This window comes from Zonotrichia leucophrys, chromosome Z (genome assembly GCF_028769735.1).
Source record: "Zonotrichia leucophrys gambelii isolate GWCS_2022_RI chromosome Z, RI_Zleu_2.0, whole genome shotgun sequence".
Classification (NCBI taxonomy): domain Eukaryota; kingdom Metazoa; phylum Chordata; class Aves; order Passeriformes; family Passerellidae; genus Zonotrichia; species Zonotrichia leucophrys.
The window spans coordinates 24,557,892-24,581,383 of NC_088200.1; the positions used below are offsets into that span (position 1 = coordinate 24,557,892).

Here is a 23,492-nt window from a genome sequence, read left to right on the forward strand (position 1 = left end):
TCCTAAAATATGTGGTTCTTGTGAACAGTTGAAACCTACCCATGGCACAGCAGGACTCAGATCCTTGGCATTGCAGGTGTTCTTGGGCCCACATTGTTCTCAGATAACACAAAGCTGGCAGGATCTGCTGGACTCTGTTTTGTAGTCATTCCTGTTGGGATCAGAAGGTATTGTACCAGATTGCAGGAGAACACTGATACATTATGGGCCCTTAGAGATTATTATCTGCTTGCACAGCTTAAAGTGACCCTGGAGCTATTCTGTCTCCTTTGTCTGTTGGTGAGCACCAGAAACCTGAGGTAGCAGCCCAAAGCTATTTCCATTCTCTGTATCCTTCACTTGCATGGTATTTGCTTATGCAGCAGTATCTCCTCTTGGGTGTCAGCAAAGTAGAGTTTTATTTCTGATTCCAAACTTACAAGCAAATACTCAGTGTTTAATTGACCTTACAGATACCAGGAAAGATTTCTTTACCATACTCAGTTGATCCCACAAGACAATACATAGGAACTCGGCAAACTTTGTTTGCTCTGGTGCTCATGATATAGGAAAGGCAGAAAATTATCTGGCTGAAAATGGTCAACACTAGGACTAAATGAAAGGCAAGGCATTTTTTTGGCTGGGAAAGACCCTCAGAGCAGCTCAAATTGTTACACTGGTGTTTGATGTTGCATCTTCTCCTCCACAGATCTGCAGTATGCATGAATAAATTGGAAAGTGGGAGAAGTTCACTCCCTGTGGTTTGTTGTACTTCATCTTCCTCCTCTGTTATAACGGGGGAAAGGAAATGAAGCAGCATTAAAATGCTGAGGGGGGAAAGAGCTGTTACCTGAAGGGTTCAAAGGTACTGTATGATGAAACAGGTCACAAGTAGGGTAGAGGGAAAAGAATCTCAGGCATGTCTCTCATTTGAAACTGGTTTAGAAACAAAAGCAGCAGGTGTCCTTTGAATGTGGAAATCAGTGACAGAAACAGGCAGTTCATAGCTGTAGTGTTTTATTTGGGATATGTTAATGAATCATGTAGTTGTCACTATGCATGTGCAAAATAAAAATACTAAAAACATGCTTCTCAGAGTCATGGTTACAAATAATGAGAATATTCCAATGAAATATTTTTCTGTAGCCCATGATGCATTTGAGCAAACATGTCTGTGATGCCTATTAATAGCTTATCAAGTCTTTCATAAATTGAACATTGCTATAGTGTGTCAGCCTCTTTTGTCTTCTACTCCTGCTTTCTTTTTATTTCGTTCTTAAGATGATCAGAAATTACCTTTAATTTTTCAGTATTTCCTATTCCAATTCTCAGCATTCAAAGGAAAAAAAATTAAAAAAGCAGTTCAACAGTTGGTTCAATTGCATAACATCAAATATTAATAAGTGACATTTCAAGTTACTTTTGTTCATATTAATAACTTGAGAACATCTGTTTGCACCTGACCTTTCTTTTGTATCTAGGCTGTCCATTGCTCTGAAACCTAATGTTTCTGATGCCTTGTGTCTCACCTAATGCACCTGCTCTTTCCAGGGTTCCAGCACTTCTTTACTTCTGTAATTTCTTGGACTTCCTTCAGTCATTTGGAAGATCTTTCCCTATATTTTTTTCTGGATTTCACAGACATTTCCCTGGATTTCTCCTTTTTCCCTTCATTCTCAACTCCTTTTTTTTTTTTTCTGACCACATGGTGAGATCTGCTTGCCAGACAGTTTCCACCTCATTTTAGTACTTCAGGAGTTTATGGCAATTTTTATACCCTTCTGCATATTTCTGTTTTTAAACTAGTGTGATGCAAGGACTCAAGAAATTTTTCTTTAAATCCTTCCTGGTTATCCCTCTTCCCAAACTCAGATATCCACACTTTCCCTGTCTTAAAATGTAACTTTTTTGGGTTTGTTTCTATACTTGTCTTTACCCTTTGCATTTTGCCAATTTTGTCATCAATTTCCTTTAAGATATTCCCTTCCTCTCTCTCCCATTTCCAAATGTTTATTGTGTCTCATGTGCAGTACTGCACTTTACCTTCATTCTATGCAATAATCTTCAGAATCATTTATATTACATTGGTAATGATGCTAAAGACTTGACACAGGGAGTCAGACAATTTTTAATCCTGCTTTTAAAACCAATTCTTTCATAACCTATGCATTCACCAAACTCTGGTTTTGGTGTGGGGTATTTTTTCCCTTCTTTGGTAATTCTTTATTTTTTCTGTAGAATAGCTACCAGTGTGGAAAAGTACTTTCAGAAAAGATGCTGCATGCTCATCTATTTAAAATGTAGGTTTTGGTGACCAGAAATAGTTACCTAATGTGTCCCTGGGCAGTGTGGTAGATGGGCAGCCCAGCTGTGAGATGCTTGCTGAATGTGTGAATTGTGAGATGCATGATTTTACCAGTCAGACAAACTCACCCTGTTATCCTGCTCAGAATTAGCATCCAGTACTCAGTGTTGCTAAAATTAGTGCAGTTATTTATAGCAGTCAGTTCAGCATGTAATTTCATAAATGAAGGCCTGACTTAGTAAATACACCAAGAATGACAGATAAGCAGGCAGCTACTTTTCGTGGCTGCTTCTATGATACAATATTAAGGCAGTGAGCTGCACAGATTAATAACTGTGCTGTGCTCTGAGTTTTCTTCTAGAAATGCTTTCCTGAGCAAAGCTTTACCTTACTACAGTCTTAGCTGTGATAATTTCTCTTTCTCTTGCCAGTGTTGTTTTACAGATTTGTATGAATAATTAGCTTTGTAATCCTGGTCAATAGTTACTTCACAGTAAGAAAACACAGAATAAAGGAAACCTATCTGCATTAAAGGTTTGTGTGATACAGGACTGGCTTCTGAGAATAGGTGAATATTTTAGCAATTTTTAAGCTGGACATGGAGGCTGTGATTTTATTTTATAAAGAATATATCCAAACAGTCTTCCTATTTGTTTGCTTTTATACAGTGCTGTAACTTCAGCACTTGGAGAATTTAATTTGGAACAGCCTGGGTTGAAAGAAATAGTAATAAATGTCAATTACTTGATGAAGTTTTTGGGTTGCTGGTTTTTTTTTTCAGTGTCAATGCCACAGTACAAATCCTGTCTGCATTGTTTGCTCCACATCTGCAAGCAAAAATATGCATGCATGGTTTATTTCAAGTTTATGCATATCAACAGGCTGAAATTATTGGTTTGCACCAATAGAGCATTTTTTTCCTTAAGGTTTGCGTTCTACCCATGTTTGCAGCAGTACCCATGTTGAAGCTAAATATGTTTGTATGAACAAAAGATGCCTTAGCTGCAAATATGTAGAAGACACGAGCTATGGATGTCCACTTCATACACTCTGCTCAGTTAACTTCATGAGATAATTGCATTTATGATACATAATTCTGGGTCAAGCACCCATATAATTTTTCAGCAAGTTACTTTGAACATTGGGGGATTTGATTTGAGGTTTTGTGTACTTTGGTTGTTTGGTAAAAATTTTGTTCAAGGTGTAGAACTCCTCCACAACTGAACAGGGAACTCAAAAGTGCAGTGTGACTTCATGTATTTTTATTATTGCCACCTGTGGCTTTTTAAAAATGCCATGTTATGTAAAGCACACAGACTGGTTTTTTTTTGTTTTTTGTAATTTGTAATTACCTAAAAATTCTTTTGACACTAAGTGTGCAGGCACTCTTCCTTCAGTTTGCATACAGCAGAGTGGAGAGAAGCAGGGATACATACTCTTCAGGAAATAGGAGCAGGCTGTAGAAGATTGTAGGAGGCATGAAATACTGCCTTGATGACTGGAGAGCATTCCAACTTGAACTCTTTCCTCTCTGCAGTGGGTTGAAGCATCTGTTGAACAGAGAGCACGACTGCTGCTGCTGCTTCAAGCAGAGATTGATTAACACTGTCCAGATGCACCTACGCCTAAGAAAGTCTAAGCTTTGATGCAACTTTAAATCTGGGGGTTTTTGACTAAGAGATTTCAGCTTTCTTAGTCTTTGTATAAATGTATTTAGTATAAAATCCTACCTTTCTTTAGACAGTATGAATCACAATTGCATTTCATGTTTCATACAAGGGGAGATATCAAATGAGCTGAACTTTACTTGACTGGACTTCTAATAAAATTTCACAAGTTCAGTTTTGTAGAGGGACTGTTCCAACAAAATCACATAGAAACCTGTGTATTTAAGGACAACTGTGTTTAGGGGAATTTCCTCTTTAGATTATTTCCTTCACGTTCTCTCATCTCACACTCCGTTTGAGATCTGTGGGAAAAATGAGCTCTGTCATTTCACCTTGTGTCATAGCTGTTGTGTTAAGCAGACCATTTATTCCTTGTCTGTTAAGAATTATTCCAAGGTAAACACTATAATCTTTAGCACAGCTACAGTTTGGCTCCAGCAGACCTTTCTTTTTTTTTTAACCTTTAAACTGAAAATCTTTTGACATCAGTTCTGCAAGTATTTAGTGTGTTATGAAGACCATGCAGTGTTTGCAGGGTATGTTTACAGAGAGCTTTTGCAAACTGTTGGTTGAGTACTTTACTGGTATTTTTTTTGTCTATACATTACTCACTAAATGGTAGTTTTAGTTGACTGTAGTTTCAAAGCATGATTCATGTTTGAATGTCTTTAACCTTTAAATATGACCAAGTCATCATGTGATTTATTTATGTCAAGAGTTTTTTTCAGCACTGGAGTTTTCCATTAACAGGAGGATTATAATTTGATTTGTTTAGCCATCATCATCTTAAACTGGAGCTTTAGCTTTACCCCAAAGAGAATAATTTCTATACCTATAGTACAGCTGAAACTTTGAGTACTTATTCTACAGTACTCTGCATATTTCCACATTGCACATATTTTAAAAAACTGATAGCAGTGGGATTTAAAAATAACCTCCACTCCTCTGCTCCCCATGTGAAAACGTAGCAGCCACCCCAGTACAAAAATGTAACTTCTGTACTGAGGCCGGAAGCAGTTAGACTTGGCTAGACAATGAGAAAATCTCCAGACTGTTTAAACCATAAAAGAGGAAAACTCAGAATGTTATGTTTTGTTGCAGGTTCGGGAGCTGCAGACTCGTTTGCAGAGTGTGCAAGCCACGGGCCCGTCCAGCCCGAGCCGCCTGACTCCTGCCAACCGCCCCGTCAACCCCAGCACGGGAGAGCTGAGCACCAGCAGCAGCAGCAACGACATTCCCATCGCCAAGGTGGGGTCGGTGTGTTTGTAACCCTTCTCCTGACCTGGAAAAAGCAGGCTTCATTTTGTGCCATGCAAGCATGGGATTAGCTGGGAGATGTTTAGGGGAGTCCTGAGCAGGTCCGTGAACTTGAGCGGACCAACAATCAACATTATTGATTGTAGTTCTCCCAGTTACAGCTCAGGGCTCAGTTCTCTAGCAGTTTGCTTCAGCTTTGCAAGTACAACTAGAGAATAGATGAGGTTTGTGTGATCTTTATGGAGTGTGGGCTACTGTGTAACCTGTGTAGCATTCTGACTTGCAGATTGCTGAAAGAGTGAAGTTGTCAAAGACAAGATCAGAGTCTTCATCATCTGATAGACCTGTCTTAGGATCAGAAATCAGCAGCATAGGGGTAAGAACTAAGACCTGTGTTCTTGCATGATCCATGTTCCAATAAAAGCATCGTTTTCTAAATAAAATTATTAATGTGGACTACCTGAAAACACTTTAAAAGCTGGTTTGAGCAAAATGCATCAACAAAGAATATTTCACCCAGTATTAAGATCTCCTTTTCTGAAAACAAGTGGCTAGAAGTCATTCTCATGAGAGAATTCAAGAGGAAAATTTTGAAGTCAGTTCCATCAAGATGTTTTTCAGGAAGACTCTTCAGTTTCATTTCACAACTTTCAACAGTGTACTGGATTCTGCTTTTGAAATGCCAGTGTAAATCAATAACGCTGTTGTTACTGTGTGTTAATATTTCTTTTACTGAAGAACTTGGCTCTAACCCTTTGCTTAGCTCTCAAGAACATAAATAACTTGCATAGTAGGCTTTTTAAATGTATAATGAAATAGCAGACTTCACCCTTGGTTTGTAGAATTTTAGAACAAAATAGCTTCTAAAAGTGGAATCTTGTAAATGTTCTATTCAATGTAAAATTCATAACAAAAACTGAATAATGAATGCATTGAAGTGAGTGCATGCAAGCAAATGCAGTTCTCAATGCTGAAGTTATCTGGGAGAAATCCAGTGGGTATCTCTTCACAATGATCTATTAACTGCCCTGTACAGGTCTCTAGTTCCGTGGCTGAACATTTGGCACATTCCCTCCAAGACTGCTCAAACATCCAGGAAATCTTCCAGACTCTCTATTCACATGGATCTGCTATCTCTGAAAGCAAAATCCGAGAGTTTGAAGTGGAAACGGAGAGATTAAATAGGTGAGCAAGAAATTTAGATGCGCTCACACATGTTGTCTTCTATTAGCTTTGTTAGAGTTGACTCTTTTTTTTACCCTTTCTGATAATTTCTTAGTTCAGTTCCAGCTCAGCTGTGACAGCTGCAGATAAACACGGAATGTGCTTGCTGAAGATGAGATTCAGTTGTGTGCTAAGGATTCTTTCCATGACTATGGGTTTGTGCATTAATAGATCAACACAGCACCTTCCCCTGTCTGCACTCTGGAGTGTCCCTCTGTGTGGCTGACCAAGTAGTCATGGCATCTTTTTTTCATAAGTCACATTATTCCTTGAAATAAGGACTCCCATAACTTTGTCTGCATCATTCTGAAATTAGCTTGCTTTGTTTTGTCCTGAAGAAACAAAATAATAGCAATTAAATGTCTCAGTAAGTGTACTCATGCGTGGTGGTGGGGCATATATACCAGCCAATAGGTTTCTGTCTGCAGAAGAGAGATTGCAGCTTTCTGGTTGTAGTTAAAATACTGCTGGTGTTATCCTTTAGCAAGCTCTATCAAAGCCAGTGTTTCATGTCTTTTTTTGGCACATAAAATAAAAACTGTAGATCAGGAGTATGAGAGTTGTGTCTCAGCATATCTCTATCCAAATTCTGTCTCCCTACACTAGTTCAAATTTAGTCTTATCAGTACAATATCTCTTTGTATTTATAGCTCATGTTTTTGTAATGCTGTAAAACGTAATTCTTGTTTTCTTTTATCTTTCTTTTTTTCTGTACATTGCACAATTATGCTTTGATAACATGTATCATTATAGAAGATGTCAAGATATGGAAAGTGGAAAGTGGCAGTTCTAACATCTAGAAAAGTCAGGGCTTTGTTCTGACAAACATATATACTAGCCCTTCTCAGTCTTCTTTGTCAAGAAGTGGGTGATTTTAGAGTCCTGGATGGCATGGATTTCTTCATTATCTACCTGTGCAAGGTTTCAAATTGTTTCTCTCTGGTTTTGGCATATATCCAATTTTTACAGTTAGGTGTAATATATTGATGTATGGTTCAGTTGTCAACAGAGAGAATAAATAATAACACTGATTCTCTAAATCTTCATTTTCATCTTCAGGGTTAACCTCATTGAGGAGAGCATTACAGTTAAGCTTCTGTTTGACTTTTGCCAGAACATTTGGAGGTTACATTGCCCCAGTGAAACCTCATTCATAGTTTGGAAGTTGCCTCTCTAATCACAACCCAAACATGACTTCAGATGGAATGGTTACTCTGGATTTTCAGAAGAAAGGAGGCATTTATGCAACTGCATGATCCCTGAACACACCCACAATCACACTAATGAATATGCCATTTAAAACAAGTTGCAAATGTGGCAGCAGAAAGTGAGGAATGAGGGCAGAAAAATTGAGCAAAAGGTTAATATGAAACCATCTTATGCAGTTTTGTGGCTGCAAAACAAGGGTACAACTTTCTGTTTGCTGCTGCTGCACAGGGTTATGACTGCGTTTTATGAGGAGGAGAAGAGGATGACCTGAGAGAAATTTCTATCCTCTTGGCTTTTGATAAGATATACAGAACTGATGGATTTTGCCATCTTCATTAAAAAACACTTGTGTAGACTAAGAAATTTTTGTTGTTTCAAAATATGATTATCCTAGAATTTTCAGAACAGCGACTGCAAGTTAAGCTTGAAGGTTGCAAATTGCTTGCTTTTTTGCAGCCGTATTGAGCACCTGAAATCCCAGAACGACTTGCTGACAATAACACTGGAGGAGTGCAAGAGCAATGCAGAGAGGATGAGCATGCTTGTGGGCAAGTACGAGTCCAATGCCACAGCCCTCAGGCTGGCACTGCAGTACAGGTATGTACCTACACAAGGGGTTCAGCCAAGAAGAGGGGGCTGGGGGAGATTTGGTAGAGGTGTTTAAGAGTGAAGTTGATGGTGTGCCATAGTAATGCTGTTAATTTTTTGTTTTCTCCCTGAAAAAGCACCCCTTTGGTTAAACTACCTGACAAACTACCCAACTGAAGTTATTCCAACAGTATATTTCAACTATAGTTGACCAGCATCTAACAGGAATGTAGAGATTTATCTCTTCATTCTTAAATACTGAATTAATGTTTGAATTTGGGATTGTGTGTAGACTGAATCTGTGTTGCTGAATACAGCCGTAAGATACAGGATCTCTGTACCTGTCCCAAGACCACTGGAGCAGAGAGTGTTATACTCCACATAACTCAGAATGACTTTGTATTGCATTAGTTGTAATTGTAGACTAATGGCTTGTATTTGGTAGTTAGTATCTAAATTTGCATCAAGCTGTTCACAAAAATACAGTGTGACTTAACACCTTCAACTGCAAGTAATTTGGGACTGACAGGTTTGGTCTTGGAACAAATTGTGTGCCTTTTAAAGAATGTATTATTTTACTATCAGCCTTGAGCAAATTGCAATGAAGTGTAAATTGCTAATAGTATATTAATATGTATTTTTAAAAACATTAAAATGCAACAGGGATTACATGACTCATAAATATAATTGGAAGCTATTCTAGCTATTCTGTTGTAAGGGGGAATATCTTACAGCCAGGACAGAGCAAAAAGTATTTTTCTTGCATCTTTTCCACTTGCAACACTTTGTGTAGTATAATTGTATTGTAGAGTATAGAATACTGTAGGTTGTATACTAAGAAGGTCTGGGAAAAGTTTCTCGAAGGGATCTTGACCACCTGTTTAAAATATGCTTCTGGAGCTTGCTTTATTTTGGGTCACTCTTCTCTTTTGGCTTGTTACATTACTTGAGGCCAGCCTGTCAGTGTTATAAGAATGGTCAGACTGCTGAGTGCTCGTGATAGAAGCTATGTGTATAATGTTCTTTAATATCCCTGCTGCTACAAAGTTAGTAGATAATCATGCAGTTAATCAGATGGCTCTTTTTTGTTGTTGCTATTGCAGGTATTGTTCTTCTTTAAATTACAGTTAACATTTTGTGTGGTTTTTGTTTTCCCTTTCAGTGAGCAGTGCATAGAAGCATATGAGCTGCTGTTGGCATTGGCAGAAAGTGAGCAGAGTCTCATTCTTGGACAATTCAGAGCTGCAGGTGTTGGTTCTGTTGGTAAGATGTCAATGAACCACTTAATTTACCTGGGGTTTTTTGGCATGTCAGTTGTCAGTAGAATTGGTTGTAATGGTGAATCATGTCATCACCCATTACTTAAGAGTGCTCTCCAGTCATTTCTTGTTTCTAACTATTTAAATTATTTTATACACCCCAAAAATAAGGGTAAAATGCAAGAGAGCAATTTAAATTCACCTGTGTTGGTTTCACAAGAAGATGCCTCTTCTGGCAGGGGTGAGACTGTTGTAGGCATGCAGCCGTACAGAGTGGAATAATTAAACAATACTTGTGAGCACAGGTGGCGTAGGGGCATACAGCTGTGGTAGTTGCAAATCCAGATTCACTAAGATTGATCCCCCAGAAACAGTCTAATCTGTGAAAAACTGGGATTAAAATAATACAAAGTAGCATTGAGTAGTTACGAATAAAAAAATTTTTAAAGGCTGTGATTTTTCACCCCCTGTTTTACCTTTGCTCTAGAATTTTAAAATATTTTATCTTCTGTTTAGCCTGTATGTTCTGGATTTTTCTTATTTTGTTAGTTAATCCTGTGGTTAGGTGTTGTTTTTTAATATGCTGCCTGCTAAATAATGGAACAAACCACTGTCATAGGTACAGTGCAGTTCAGAATTTGGAGCTTGGCATTTCTGCTGGCTCCATTCTTCTGATAGAAAGAGGTGATTCCACAATGACATTCCAGTGTTAGTATTTCCATTCCTTTAATTGACAGTAGAAGGCAGTCATGGTAATCTTCGAGTAGAAAGAAGCATTCAGAGAGAGAATAACTCTTCATACTGTGCTGATGCATAGCAACTGCATGGTGTGTTAGGAGCACTGGCTTCTCAGGAGAGGGGATGTCTGAGATTTTCTTCCACCTTTCTCCGAACTCTGTTCATTCCTTTCCACAATGTGCTAGGGAGCTTTTCCCAGCTGGCAGAGATCAGTGTGTAGCAAAAGTGAATTGAGACTTGGATTTTCTATTCCTGTAGGTGGTAGAAAGAAATCTTACAAGGGAGAAGTACTTTAGGGTTGAGTGAGATTTCATCTGATGTGTATTTTATGGAAGAGACTGTAATTAAATTTTTGTGTAGCAATCTGTCTACAGCTGTTAACTATGGTATTATCAGTTACAGCCATGAGATAGAAATAGTGCAAATTTCCCATTACACAGCATAGCATGGAGGAAGTTGTGTATGGTCTATGTACCTTTACTTCATGATGAAATTTGATTAACACACCTAGATGAAATAACAGACTTTCGGTTTGAAGATCAGTCAAGCTTTATATCAACATCTGTGAGTGGAAAATTCATGGGAGCTACATCACTTAAAGCTGAGCATATCCAACTTCTCTTAACAGAACATTCACCCTTCCTTTCTTCCTCATTCATGTTACTTCTAGTGCATGCACTTCACTCAGCAAGTCTGCAGTGCAGGTAATTGACTTGAACAAGGATTAAATGAAAATCCAACACACAGCAAGCTGTTGAGTTTTGCTAAAGTATAAATATATTATAGCTTAATCTACAAATACATTTGTAGATTTTCTTAGAGCCAGTAACATGTCTTAATTTAATGATTTGACTGCAGTGCAGCTGGAAGACTGTAGGAGTAGTGACAGTGATCGTTTCAGTCCTGCTTCTCCTGAAGCTTACCAGCTACACAGGTGCTGTATAACGACTAAAAATTATAGCAATTTAACCAGGGCTAGTTTTCTTTTGGCTTAGTATGCATGACTGTAAAACGTGAGAGGCTGCTTCTCAGCAGCAGGGCAATTCTTCAGTCTGGCCAGGTAGCCTGTAAGGAGGTGTTCTGGCAAACCATCAGGCTTGAGATCAAGGTGCCTGTGAGGAGAAGTTCCAGAGATGACTGCGCTGTGAAACCACACTGCACTGACTGGAGTAAGAGTTGTAATTGAGGCTGAGGCTTTTCCAGTGTGTTCATAATTTGAGCATCCAAACCTAATGTTAATGCAAAATGCACACCCTGTATAAACAGACAAGCTAAAATTTTGCTTCACTTAAAACATTGCCTGGAGCCGCAAGTACCTGGAACTTGTCACTGGGAGCAGGGTGCATTTGGGCCAGTATCCCAGTTACCACTGATGCTGACAAGGAAGTGAAGTAGCTTTTAGTTCATAGATTGGCAATTTATTGTCATTGTCTTGGTATAAACTGAGAGTGAGTAGAGGGATTTCTTGCCTTAATTCCTGTCTGAAACATTGTTTGCTTGAAAACTAGGGGACCAGACAGGTGATGAAAATGTCACACAGATGCTCAAGAGGGCTCATGACTGCAGGAAGACAGCTGAGAATGCAGCAAAAGCCTTGCTGATGAAGCTGGATGGGAGCTGTGGGGGAGCCTATGCAGTCACAGGCTGTAGTGTGCAGCCCTGGGAAAGCCTGTCCTCCAACAGCCACACCAGGTAACTGCAGCTCTTCTGTTCTCCTAATCTCCTAATCTTTGATTCCAGACGAAAAGTTATATTCTATTGTATTTGCTGAGCTACCTCCCCTCACCTCACTCCTTTGGCTTCTGTGCTTTGATTTGTAAGTCACCATGCCTCAGTGGTCTAATTGTCTTTGGACTTTGAGCAACTCCAGCCAAGCGGAGTTCTTTATAAATTTGTTGCAAATGGGTGACTCAGACCTTTGATCTTCCTCATAAAAGGGCAAAACCATTACCTTTGTTTTACTACAGTGACTTTCTTACTGTTTTATTGGAACTCAAATCATGTTCTTGTTACTCACATCTATTGTATGCAGACAGCATGGACGTGCGGAGAGCCAGAGATCTGAAACAGGCTTTCACTGGCATTTTGGAGTGCTCAAGAATTGTTTTCTAAATGTTGCAAATCTAGCCATTTTAAACCATTTGCTCTGTTTTAAACCATTTCCTCTCCCTTCTCCTTCCTTACCCTTTGTACTCCTCCATATTATTCCTTCCCATGGAAGAGATTGGATTCTTCCAGGAAAGACTGGATACTAAGTTTTTCTGAAGACCTATAAAATAATAAAACATGGATGAGCTATTATTGCAGAAGTGCTCCAGTTCAAATATATCTGCCAGCAGCTTTATTTTGAATTTTTGCCTGCCTGTGGTGTAATTGTACTCTGCAGTAAATATGTGTGCTTGTGTATGGATACAAATTTGGCAAGTGTCCTGGATAAATATAGATGAACATTTTTCTCTTTAAATGTTATTTTTGTTTCTCAGATTTGCTCTAAAACTTCATTTTAATTCAGTTTTCTAGCTAGTTCTTTATTCAAATGCTGTCATTTTTTTGACACTTCAGAAGTTTATTTTAGTACTGTATCATTTCCTCTTCTTGCTGATGCCTCCTCCAAAGGATCTTATTTCCTGCCATATGACTAGCTTAGAATAGCTAAAAAGGGAGCAAAAAGGTAATCTGAGGGAACAGGGTCCTAATGTGAGGTGAATTTTAATGTTATTTTACTCAGAAGTTTTCTGGTGCATTCTCAGTGTGAGAAAGCTGTGTCTTTACATAGAAATGATTGTGGCAGCATCTGTGCTAGTAGCACACTGATCACACTTTCTACCAAAAGCATTTAAACCAGGCTTGGAAAGAAATTACATCAAGCTGTTTCAAGCACGGGGCTTGCTGTGTCTTAGGCCGTATCTACACCTGTGTGCAAACGTGTTGTCTGTGTTTACATGTAGTAACACCTCTGCTTAAGCCAAGCTGGTTGCCCATTCTATTGTTGGAAAAACTGAGAATTACCTTTTTTTTTTTTTTTTGTCAGATATGTGGCATGTAGTCAAGGCATAGTAATTTTTTTTTTCTTGGAAACAGTTCAGGCAGTTTCCACTATTGATGGGGAAGAACTGGGGGGAGGGAGATTGTTCCTGTTTCAGTGTTTGCTTTCCTAGACTTGCACTGAAAGTGTTTGGTAGGAGCGTAATCTCTACAGCTCTTGCTTGGTTTAGCAGAATTTTTGGGAGGATAAGAGTCTGTGTTTGTGTCTGTATTCATTGGTGGTCAGCTGGACCTGTGTGTGTGTCCATGTGAGGTGTTGGCTCAGTAGATAAAGTTTCAGCAGAATATATTTCAAGTGGCATAGGATTTAAAATTTCATCAGCATAAGCTATGTCATGAATGTGAAAATGCAAATTTAGTGTTCTTATATGAAAGAAGTGTTTTAGCTTGAGCCATTATTGTCATTGTAGTATTTTTTTTTTCTGGTGTAGAGCAACATATTGTGCTGAATGAGGTAACTACTACAATTTCTTTTCATATATGTGGAACATAGGAGATAAAAGCTGTCGTCACTCACTTTGATGGCACACAGCAAGTCAGGAATTTGTGGCAGGCCAATCTGATTGTTACTTAGAGATTGTTGTCCCTGTCCCCTCCCCCATGCCCAAAGTAGTTTATCTTTGCCTAAGCATACATATCAGTGAAAATATTTTTGAAACTTCAGCTTCTCCAGAAAATGTAATTCTTCTCTCCTTCTGTTGCATTCACATGACACGTGGTTAGAGGGGTTTTCAGATTTTTTCTACCCTATCTCAAAAGAGAGGAGTCTCCTCTTCAGCTTACAGACACAGTGCTACCCCATTCAGGGAAAATCTGTTTTGGTTCAAAAGGCACACACTTTTTTATGTTTATATCAGAACCACAGAAATCAAGTTTGGAAGATACCTTCAAGGTCATCCAGTCCAATCATCACCCCAGCACCACCATAACCACCCCTAAACCTTACTCCCAAGTGCCACATCCAGATAGCTCTTGAACACTTCCAGGGGTAGTGACTCCACTGCCTCTATGGGCAATTTATTCCATGCCTGACCATTCTGTCAGTGAAAATTTTTTACTAGTATCTAATCTGAACCTCCTTTACCACAATTTAAGGTCATCTCCTCTCACCTCTACCCCCCCACCTGGGGACCACTGTGAAAATATTTTTACAGTATTCAATTGAAACATACTTTGAATCTGCAAAACAGATTTTTCTTGCCTTCGATGTTCCGGTGTTGCAGGCTTTTAGTTGCAGATACATATTGCTGCCTTTTCTCTTTGAAACTAAATGAATAAAGTGGTAGTAGGATGATGAAAACTAGCCTTTGTGGACACTTGTGACAAATGACTAATTCTCCCTGTTGTTTGAAATCCTGTACAATGTGGATTTACAGTGGAACTGTTGACCCATCTTGGGCTTTGAAATTTCAGATGAGATTCTGAATCAAATCACTGAACACACGTTACTGAGATTAAGTGCTTGGTGAGCCACTCGTGATGAGTGGTTAAACACTGTAAAAGGGAACAACTGAAATGAAAATCAATGAAAGGCAATGAAAGAGCATCTAAATTCATTTGACTGGCAGCAGCACCACAATAATGTTGCCAATTCAGTTTTTGAAAATAGAAATTGGTTTGCAATGTAGTTGGAAGTCATAATTATTTTAAATGGACAGAAGCTAATTATAGAACATACACTGCCAATACGATTTGACTGATTGCACCTTTGAAAGGCAAGAAAAGGGAAGAAGCCCGCTTTTAACACTGAAAATGGTGTATTTTATTCTCTTCTGTGCTAGTAAACCCAGCCTTACATCTGGGTTCACGGGAGGACAGATTGGGTCCCTTACAGGCGAAGGCAGTTCTTTTCAGTATTATGCAGTGTCACAAAATATCTGAACTCAGTCAACGGTAGGAATATATCTGTCGTCAGAACCATCTCAGGTTTCAGATAAGTTGGTGACAGACAAGAATATCTTGGCTGAGGAGTGCAAATAAGTTATTTGGAAATGTCTAAATAGATATCTCAGTGTTATCTGCATAACACTTTGTTGCTGGACTGAAGCAGTCTCAGAAGGAAGCAGGGCAGTTTACCAAAGGTTCTGGTATTAGCTGTTGTTTGTCCTTTGCCTGATTGGGGTATTTTTCGGTTTCTCAGGAAGAGAAACCGGCATTGTGCTGTCCCAGATCTCAAACCACAATGTTCAGCTCGAAATAAGGTGTTTGGGCTATGTTCACTGTGGATCAACTGCATTCTTTAAAGTATTAGGTTGTGTACAGGTATTCAAGCAAGTTTGTGTATTTAGTTCTGACAGTGTTAATCTCAGTTCTACCAACTGTATTATCCACACCATTGATTAATTGCAATTGTATTCATTTATTGACTTGATTTTTAACAGATAAAACGATGCTCATGTTTCATGTCATATCCTTTTATGGATAAATTTTTGTAGTGTGCAGAAACTACTCACAGAGAAGCACTGCTGAAAGCCTCTTCTTTTTCCATCCGCTGAATTCTATACACATACACTCATGCTAGCAAATAAGACTGACATTGTACCTGCCCATATATTTTCCAAAACTTGTATATGAAAATTAGTTTGACATCACCCAGGCATGACATCATCATAAAAGACTCAAGGAATGAATCAAGTGTGAAGAATATTTTTTACTCTCTCACAGCATCCATGAGAATGGGCAGATTGATGTTGTATTCCCTCCAGCTGTGATGAAACTATGATCCTTTCTCTGTGCTTACCTAAACACTTGAGAAATAAGAAACTGCACATCTTTTGCAAGAGTTTCCTGTGGTTTTTAGATGGATGCATTATACTGTAAATGTTTTCCTTTGTCCTGATTACAGTTCAGAAGGGAGGGCAATATAAGAAATTCAGGATGAAGTGCTCACCAGCTGTCATCCCTTGAAGGGAGCAGTAGTGGACAAGCACTGTGGCTGTGGAGAGCTGTTTGGTGAGGTTTTTTGGGGGCAGCATACCTTGGCAGAGTTGCTGGGGAAATCAAAAACACTGCAGTGCTGTTCCTGTCCTTTCCACCCCAGCTGCTTCCAGTCTTTTGGGTGGGGATGTGCTGCTAAATGCAGGGGGTGGCTGAAGGTTTTTGTCCTCTTGTGTGCTGGCTGAGACACAAGTTCCTTGCTGAGCTCTCTCCAACGTCTGAAAAAAACCAAAAAAACACTCTAGAAGAAGAAGAGCAGCTTGCTAGCAATTCACCAGAGGAGCCAACTCAGCTGCAGACAGGCAGGCAGGCAGCCAGGACTGAAGTAAAAGCAGCCTGAGTATCACTGGCAACAGCCCAGACTGCCTTCCTCAGGTTGGACTCCATTCCCCTAACATATATGTGCATAGCTGTGGGTCTTCAAGGGCCAAAATCTGTGAATATGCATGGAGTATGAGGTCCAGCTCAGCATAACAATAAACTTTCAGCATTCTTGTGCTCAGGTTTCATTTGCAGCCATAGGGCTGGGTTTTCTTTCCTTTTCAAGCCAAAACTGAGATGAGGCCTTTGTGCCCCAAGACTTTTAAAGCTATCCTTCCTCCAACAACAGCTGTTTTACATTTAATCCAGAAGAGCTCTGCAATTGCAGTCTTTGAGTGCTGAGGAAGAAACTTACAACAAACTTCAGTACAGAATAAAGTACTTTTCACATTGTCTATCCTCATTTTTTAAATGTATCTAATTCATCAAGATGCCTTTAGGCTCAGTAAAGCAGGATTTAGTGAGTGTTTCATAATTTTCTAATCAAGAAATAGTATGAACAAAAATTTGTTTCAGCCTGGAAGGGTTTCTATGTATCTGGGTACTGAGTGTTCTTAAGCCCCACTGGAGAAGAAAATGGATGAAAACAAAAGCATAGGCCAGTTTACAAAAAGTAAAGGCCAGTTGTGTTGACTATGGCAGGCACCCTCAGAAAAGGAGGGAATAATGTGAAATTAACATAGAATTGTAGTAAAGAGCTGTAATACAGTGAGTCATGAGGGGGAAGGATTTTGAGAAATCTTGTTAGACCTGCCAGTTCGCCATCTTCTCCAAGGCGGTGCTTGGAATTTGTGGAAAAATGGGCAATTATTTGAAGCACTTTAAAATCAGTGTAGCTTTAGCTGAAGTAGAACCAAAGGAAAGAGAAAAATCAAGCCTATCTTGATAGGCTTCTCCTTTGCATATGTATAATATTTCAGGACATCATCCTGGCTCTCACACCATCTAGCGGGTAGGACTTTTTTCCTTAGTGCAAAAATGTTGAACAGCAGTGCAATTTGATACAGAAAGTTATTTATTCCCCTGCTGATAACTGAGATCATCTAGCATTCCAGACAGGCACAGTTAATGGATGACTTATCCGTCACCCAGCAGCTGATTACAGGACCTCAGGAGACAGCAGGGAGTTTTGAGTGAGGCTATAGAAACAACATGGCATTTTATTTTGCTTTTAGTGTTATTGCAACTATATTCAGCCCTGGAATGCTACAGCTGTGTCAGTCTGGGCCCCCTGCAGCCCTGGCATGCATGGAGGTGGGTAGGCAGCACTCAGCCCCCATTGCTCTAATGACATTATTACCCCTTTCTGCAATCTCTCTGTAAACACTTACAGGGCAGAGTAATGGGCCCCCATTTGCTCAGAAGATACACCAAGTCTTTCATGACAACTTTTTATTAGAATTCCTGTTACTCCACCGATTAGTTTTAAATCACTCTAGCCCTGAAGGAATGCTGAGGAGTACACCTTCACATGAGCTAAAGTTCTCCTGGCAGTGGATTTTTCATTAGGTTGATTCCTGAAAGTATCCATTAAAATATCTGAGGTGATAACTGGTATGGTCATCAGCAGAGATAGATGAAGTCTGGGTTCATTCTATTTTTTTAGCAGATGCTTCTTCTCAAAGATGATGAAGACTCAGTGTCTGAGCAGCTTGCTGTGCTGTTACTGCTAAGAAGTCTTAAAGAGCTTTTTTTTTTTTTTTTAATAAAAAAATCCACCACTTTTTTTCTGAAGACACCATTCCAGATAAAATAATTTGTTTAGACATCAGTAAATATCTGGCTTTGCAGAGAACTTGTCACATGACTCAATTTTCATGTGCAGCTTAGGGAATTAATTTTTTTCTGAATTTGTCACCTCACATTGCAGTGTCCATGCTACATCTGTGTCCTTTCTGTGAGCTTTTAGGTAAGACTCAGATGCGTTGATGAAGTATTGGGAGTGTGTTTGATGTAAAAATTAAGATTTTATTTCAAATGTATTTTTTTCTAATGCCATTCTTTCTCTTTCCAGTACTACCAGCTCAACAGCAAGCAGTTGTGACACAGAGTTTACAAAGGAAGATGAGCAGCGGCTGAAGGATTATATCCAGCAGCTGAAAAATGACAGGGCAGCAGTGAAACTGACAATGCTGGAGCTGGAAAGCATCCACATTGATCCCCTTAGTTATGATGTTAAGCCACGTGGAGACAACCAGAGACTGGACCTGGAAAATGCAGTCTTGATGCAGGAACTCATGGCAATGAAGGTATTTTATTCATAACCAAGAGGGGAGCTGCTCTGCTGGCAATGCCTCTGTGTCACAAAACACGCTCAGTCACACACATGGGAGGCTTTGATAGTGGTCACTGGGTAACAAAGGGTATCTTTTTTGAAACACATAATCTGGACAGCAAAAATCCAGTAGTCACTGACAGAAGGCAGTGTGTTAACAGTGATGAGCTATGTGCATTCTGAAATAGGAGGACTTCATCTGTGTCTCTAAACTTGGAATGCTCTTCTTGACAAACCAGATGCTCTCTTTCTGAGTGATAGGGCAGCTGAATTGCTCAAGGATGACGAAAAACCATGATTCAGCACTTCCCAAGAGATAGTTCATTACTTACGAGCTAGCAAATGTGCATCATAAATATTTGTGAACTGAAGCAGAACAAATTCAACTGCTTTTAATATTGGTGTGGGAGGAGGGATGATCTGTCAGATGTCATCCCTAATGCTCTCTCGCAGTTGGTCACAAGTCCTGAGCTCTTTAGGCACTGTGTTGCAATCTATAGCTCAGTCCAGAGACTGAGCAAAGGGTAGGCTGTGTAATGACTTGCATTAACAGAGAGTTTTGGAGAAAACCCTGGTTTATATGTCCAGCTCTTAAGATGTGATCTAGAAAAGCTGATCTTTACTGACCAGGTGTAGAGCTTACAGCATTTTAAGTCTGTCTTCTGTATTGATTTTGAGAGGTGAACTAAAACATAGGAACATACCAAGGGCAATACAAGTGTATGTCTGCATTCAGAATTTGTCTGGTTTTGATTCAGTTTAACTTCTGTATTTTAGCAAGTGCTAATTCAGCCAGCTAATTGCTGACATGTCAGGTGATGGTATTGAGTGGGACAGAAAATCCTAATAGTTTCATGAGCTTCTAAAGTTATAGATTTTTGTTCAGATGTGCTGCTTCTGGCTAAGTGGTAGCCTGGTGATGATAATTATGTTCTCAGTGATACTGCTTTTCCATGACGACAGACAGAGTTTTGCAATAATGCCTTCATTATTCACAGTTCAGAAAAGATTGCTTGCTAGAGGTTGGGAGATGTAAAATTATGTTACTTGTTTGAGTACATTGTGACCAACAGCAAAATATTCCCCACAACGAAAGCATGCAAGATGTACTGTAAGATGTTGGTAGATAATCAGATGTGTATTTCAGATATCGCACTTCTTTTCCTTTTTTGCATCTAGATCTTCCCTGAAGTATCTTGTACATCTTGTACAATTCTTACCTCTATTTTTCAATTTTAACTTACTTTTTTTCCCTAGTTTTATTTTAATTTAAAGGTAAGGGCAAACTGTGGAGCTGTATCCCTTGTGAGGTACGGGCCTTGTCTTCCCTGACTGTCAGGAACACCAGCAGTTGCATATCATAATTTCTGGTGCACTTCTGTGTGCTGGTAATTCTTTTGTTCACAAAACAGTCATCTGACTTGTTTGTGACACACAGTATCCATTTGGCTGGACCTGGCATATTGGGTTTTCACTGCAGGAATTGCCCCTGGAAGAACATTTTCTTCTTGATTGGGTTGTGTGGAATGCATGCAGAATAGACACCCATTTTGCATATGTGTGTGAACTTACCTTCAGCCCTTTGCAGTACAGAGTACAAACTGACAGTACTGTTATTCATTGTAATTTCTTGTACTTCGCTGAAATTCAGAACTGCAGGAAAACTGTATGTTTCTGAAAGAGACATTGTGAAAACTCAGTTGTGAAAACTTGTGATTTGTCAATGTGTTACCTATCAGCTTCCGTGGTTGTTGCTGGGGTCTGCATTACACCTCCTCTTCTCTTTGTCAGGGTAAAAGAGCGTTGAACCTAAGGTCAGGACTCATTTTGGCCTTCTGAGTATATTTTTTGTATCAATTATTTGAAACATGTATCTTACACAGAACATCATATACATCTGCCTCCTTCTGAAACAGAGAATTTAGGTTTCCTTACAGTATTTTATTTAACTTTAAGCAGATGGACTGCAGAAGACTTCATTGTTTTGCATTTTTAATTTGTTTTCTCCCTTCTACATTCTTAGCAAGGGTGATACAGCTGGAACAAACTATCGATGATTTCCCAGCGTTGCTGTGTCTTATAATCTCCTACTGTATTCCCAAAACTTGGTTCTGTGTTGGAATCTCTGGCACATCTTTTGGCACCTTCCATTTCTGATTTCTAGTAAAAGCTGATCACCTCATCAGTTTGAAGTACCTTTACTACAGTAGTTCTTCATTATTAATTAGAAAGGCATTTTGAGGGTTGTTTCTCTGCTGCCCTGTTTATTATTATTTTTTTACTAATCCAGAGCGTAAGACATAGTGGTCTGCCAGTGGTCTCCTATAAAATTCAATTCTTTGCTCCAAGCAATAATTAACCATGTTTCAGATACGTTCTCGTCAGCGGTTTGTCATCATTGAGTAGTCTTGCTTTGAGGTCAGTTGTTGTCATGCCCCAGTTAGCAAGGAGATTACTTCTGATGGGTGTAAATAATTCTTGGTTTACAGCCTTTCTGCATTTCAAAGGCCTTAATCTAGATAAGAAGTCTCAGCTTTCTACACTGATAGTTTTTCCTCTTTTGTGTACAGCTGTTGGTGATGTTGCTCATGATGCGCATTGAGACTACAGTCTTTGGTGGAAAATGTTAAGTATTCTATTGTCCACCTTTGTTACAGCCATTCATGCTCTTACAGATTTGTATAGTGAAATACAGATAGCTAGAGCATGACACTTATCTACTGTGATGTTTGTTTTAATTCTGAAGGTTGGTACATCCCACCTTGTTTACTGTGGTTCTCCTTGACTTTTTGTGACTTTAAAAACTTCTTACCACATTAGAGTCCTGCATGAGCAAATCGAATACAAATTTTGATTTTGAAAATTCTGTGGTGTTTCTGATTATTTTGAATCAGAAGATTTTAATTTTCATTCAAGTTTTTGTCCAAAACCAGGATTATGTATGACTGAGTACAAAATATCCCTCAATATTAAATTAATTTGTCCCACAATAACTGCTGAATTTGATAGCTGAAGCTTGTGAATTTGCATGGATTGTCTTAAGTCTTCTGCAATCCCCTAGAACAGGGACACTTGCTACCTCCTCTGTCGGGGTTTCATTTAGTGAATGCCACTTGTGCTCACACTCTGAAGATGCAGGTGTGTTAACCTGCAAAACTGCTTCACAGCAATCTGTAGCTGGAAGAAAAGGGAAGTAGTAAATATACGAAAGTGGCACTGTCTTTTCAATTAAATTTAAATGCAGTCTTTAGAAAATATTTTCATGGAAAAAATTGCTGCCTATTGACTCTCTAAGTAAACTTGAACTACCTGAATTTTCCCCAAATGGCTCCTGCCACTCTGCCTCATGCATTGCATGGGTCCATACCACAATCCTCAACTGCAGTTCATATTTATAACCATCTGCAACCTTTCCATTCCCTCTTGTTCGTTCTCTGTGAGCCTCTGTAAGACACTGGCTGTCACAAGCTCTTTAACTTTTCCCCTGCTTTTTTTTTTGCTTCTTTACTTCCAAGTCACATTGTTTTGACATGAGAAAAGTAACATATGGGAAGTGTGTGATATGTCTTCTGGGACAGGATGCAAACTGCTGAATTCATATGTGATGATCTAAGCTTACTGTCTTCATTAACAAAGGAGTTAAACATTGATCCTCACATTTATTTTGAGCTTGGATAAAATAAAGAAATAATGAATATTTATGAAAATAAAATAAGTGAAGTCTTCGCATGATAAGAAAAGCCTGTTCCACACACTGGTTGTTGTAGTGGATTAATTTACCTTTCTTTTTAGGAAATAAATGTCCCTTATTTCTGGGCTGAATTTGCCTGGCTTCATCCTCTAGCCAGGAAAGATCTTGTCATGACCATCCCATACAGACAGCTGAAAGTATCTTTTATTTATACAAGTGTCAAAATACTCTGTTCAAATTACTTCTCAGCCTTCACTAAGAAGGCTAAGTAGATTAATGGTTTTAGAAGCAGAAGCTTAAGAAGTTAAATGGATACACTTGAGTATATCAGACCATCCAGTTCAACTCCTATAACAAAATTTCCCCATAATTATTTATCAGTATTATTTACATTTTTTACTGTTGACAGAGGCAATTAATGGTAAGTTTGCCTAACAACTAAATTTGTGTAAACCGCATTGAATGAAACTGGTTGTGCTTCTAACCTTCAGTTCACAAACAAGCAGATGAATAAATCAGTGACTTTAAAGCTCATACAAACCTTTCCGAGCCCCTCAGGGTTTTTAAGATAGGGGTTTTGGTTTTGCATGGTTCTGAATAAGCCAGTGATGCTTGTAACTGTGATACACCTGTGTACAGTGCTTAGTCTTAATCCAGATGGCAAATTTTTGTAGGCATTTAGATTCCCTTTAACATAAAAAGTTTGTCTAAGTAAGTGTAAAGATTTGGTTTTGTATAATCTTTGTTAATAATGGCTAAAATATGAACAGCATTATTTTTGAACAATAAAGCAAGATACCTCTGTTATTTTTGTAATTAGGGGTTTTTTGTGTTGGTTTTGTTTGTTTGGTTGTTGTTGTTTTAAACAGATAGTGACTTGTTCCTAGGCTGGTCACACAACAAGAAACTTCTGTCTTTCAGAGGTGTTTACACAGTGAACAAGAGAAATGTAATGCAGAAAATGTCTGCATGAATGTAGTATTCACCCATCAAGTGA

General features: G+C 38.8%; 1 protein-coding gene across 6 annotated transcripts in view; it reads left to right on the plus strand.

Annotated features, from left to right (window-relative positions):
• Positions 1-23,492, plus strand: part of MCC (MCC regulator of WNT signaling pathway) — a 183,138-nt gene that overhangs the window by 142,472 nt on the left and 17,174 nt on the right. For all 6 annotated transcript variants that reach the window (XM_064735489.1, XM_064735487.1, XM_064735490.1 and 3 more), the window contains 7 exons: positions 5,053-5,199; positions 5,495-5,584; positions 6,245-6,393; positions 8,098-8,238; positions 9,392-9,492; positions 11,735-11,918; positions 18,544-18,778. In XM_064735489.1, coding sequence (XP_064591559.1) covers positions 5,053-5,199; positions 5,495-5,584; positions 6,245-6,393; positions 8,098-8,238; positions 9,392-9,492; positions 11,735-11,918; positions 18,544-18,778 — 1,047 coding nt within the window. The remainder of the gene's footprint in view (positions 1-5,052; positions 5,200-5,494; positions 5,585-6,244; positions 6,394-8,097; positions 8,239-9,391; positions 9,493-11,734; positions 11,919-18,543; positions 18,779-23,492) is intronic.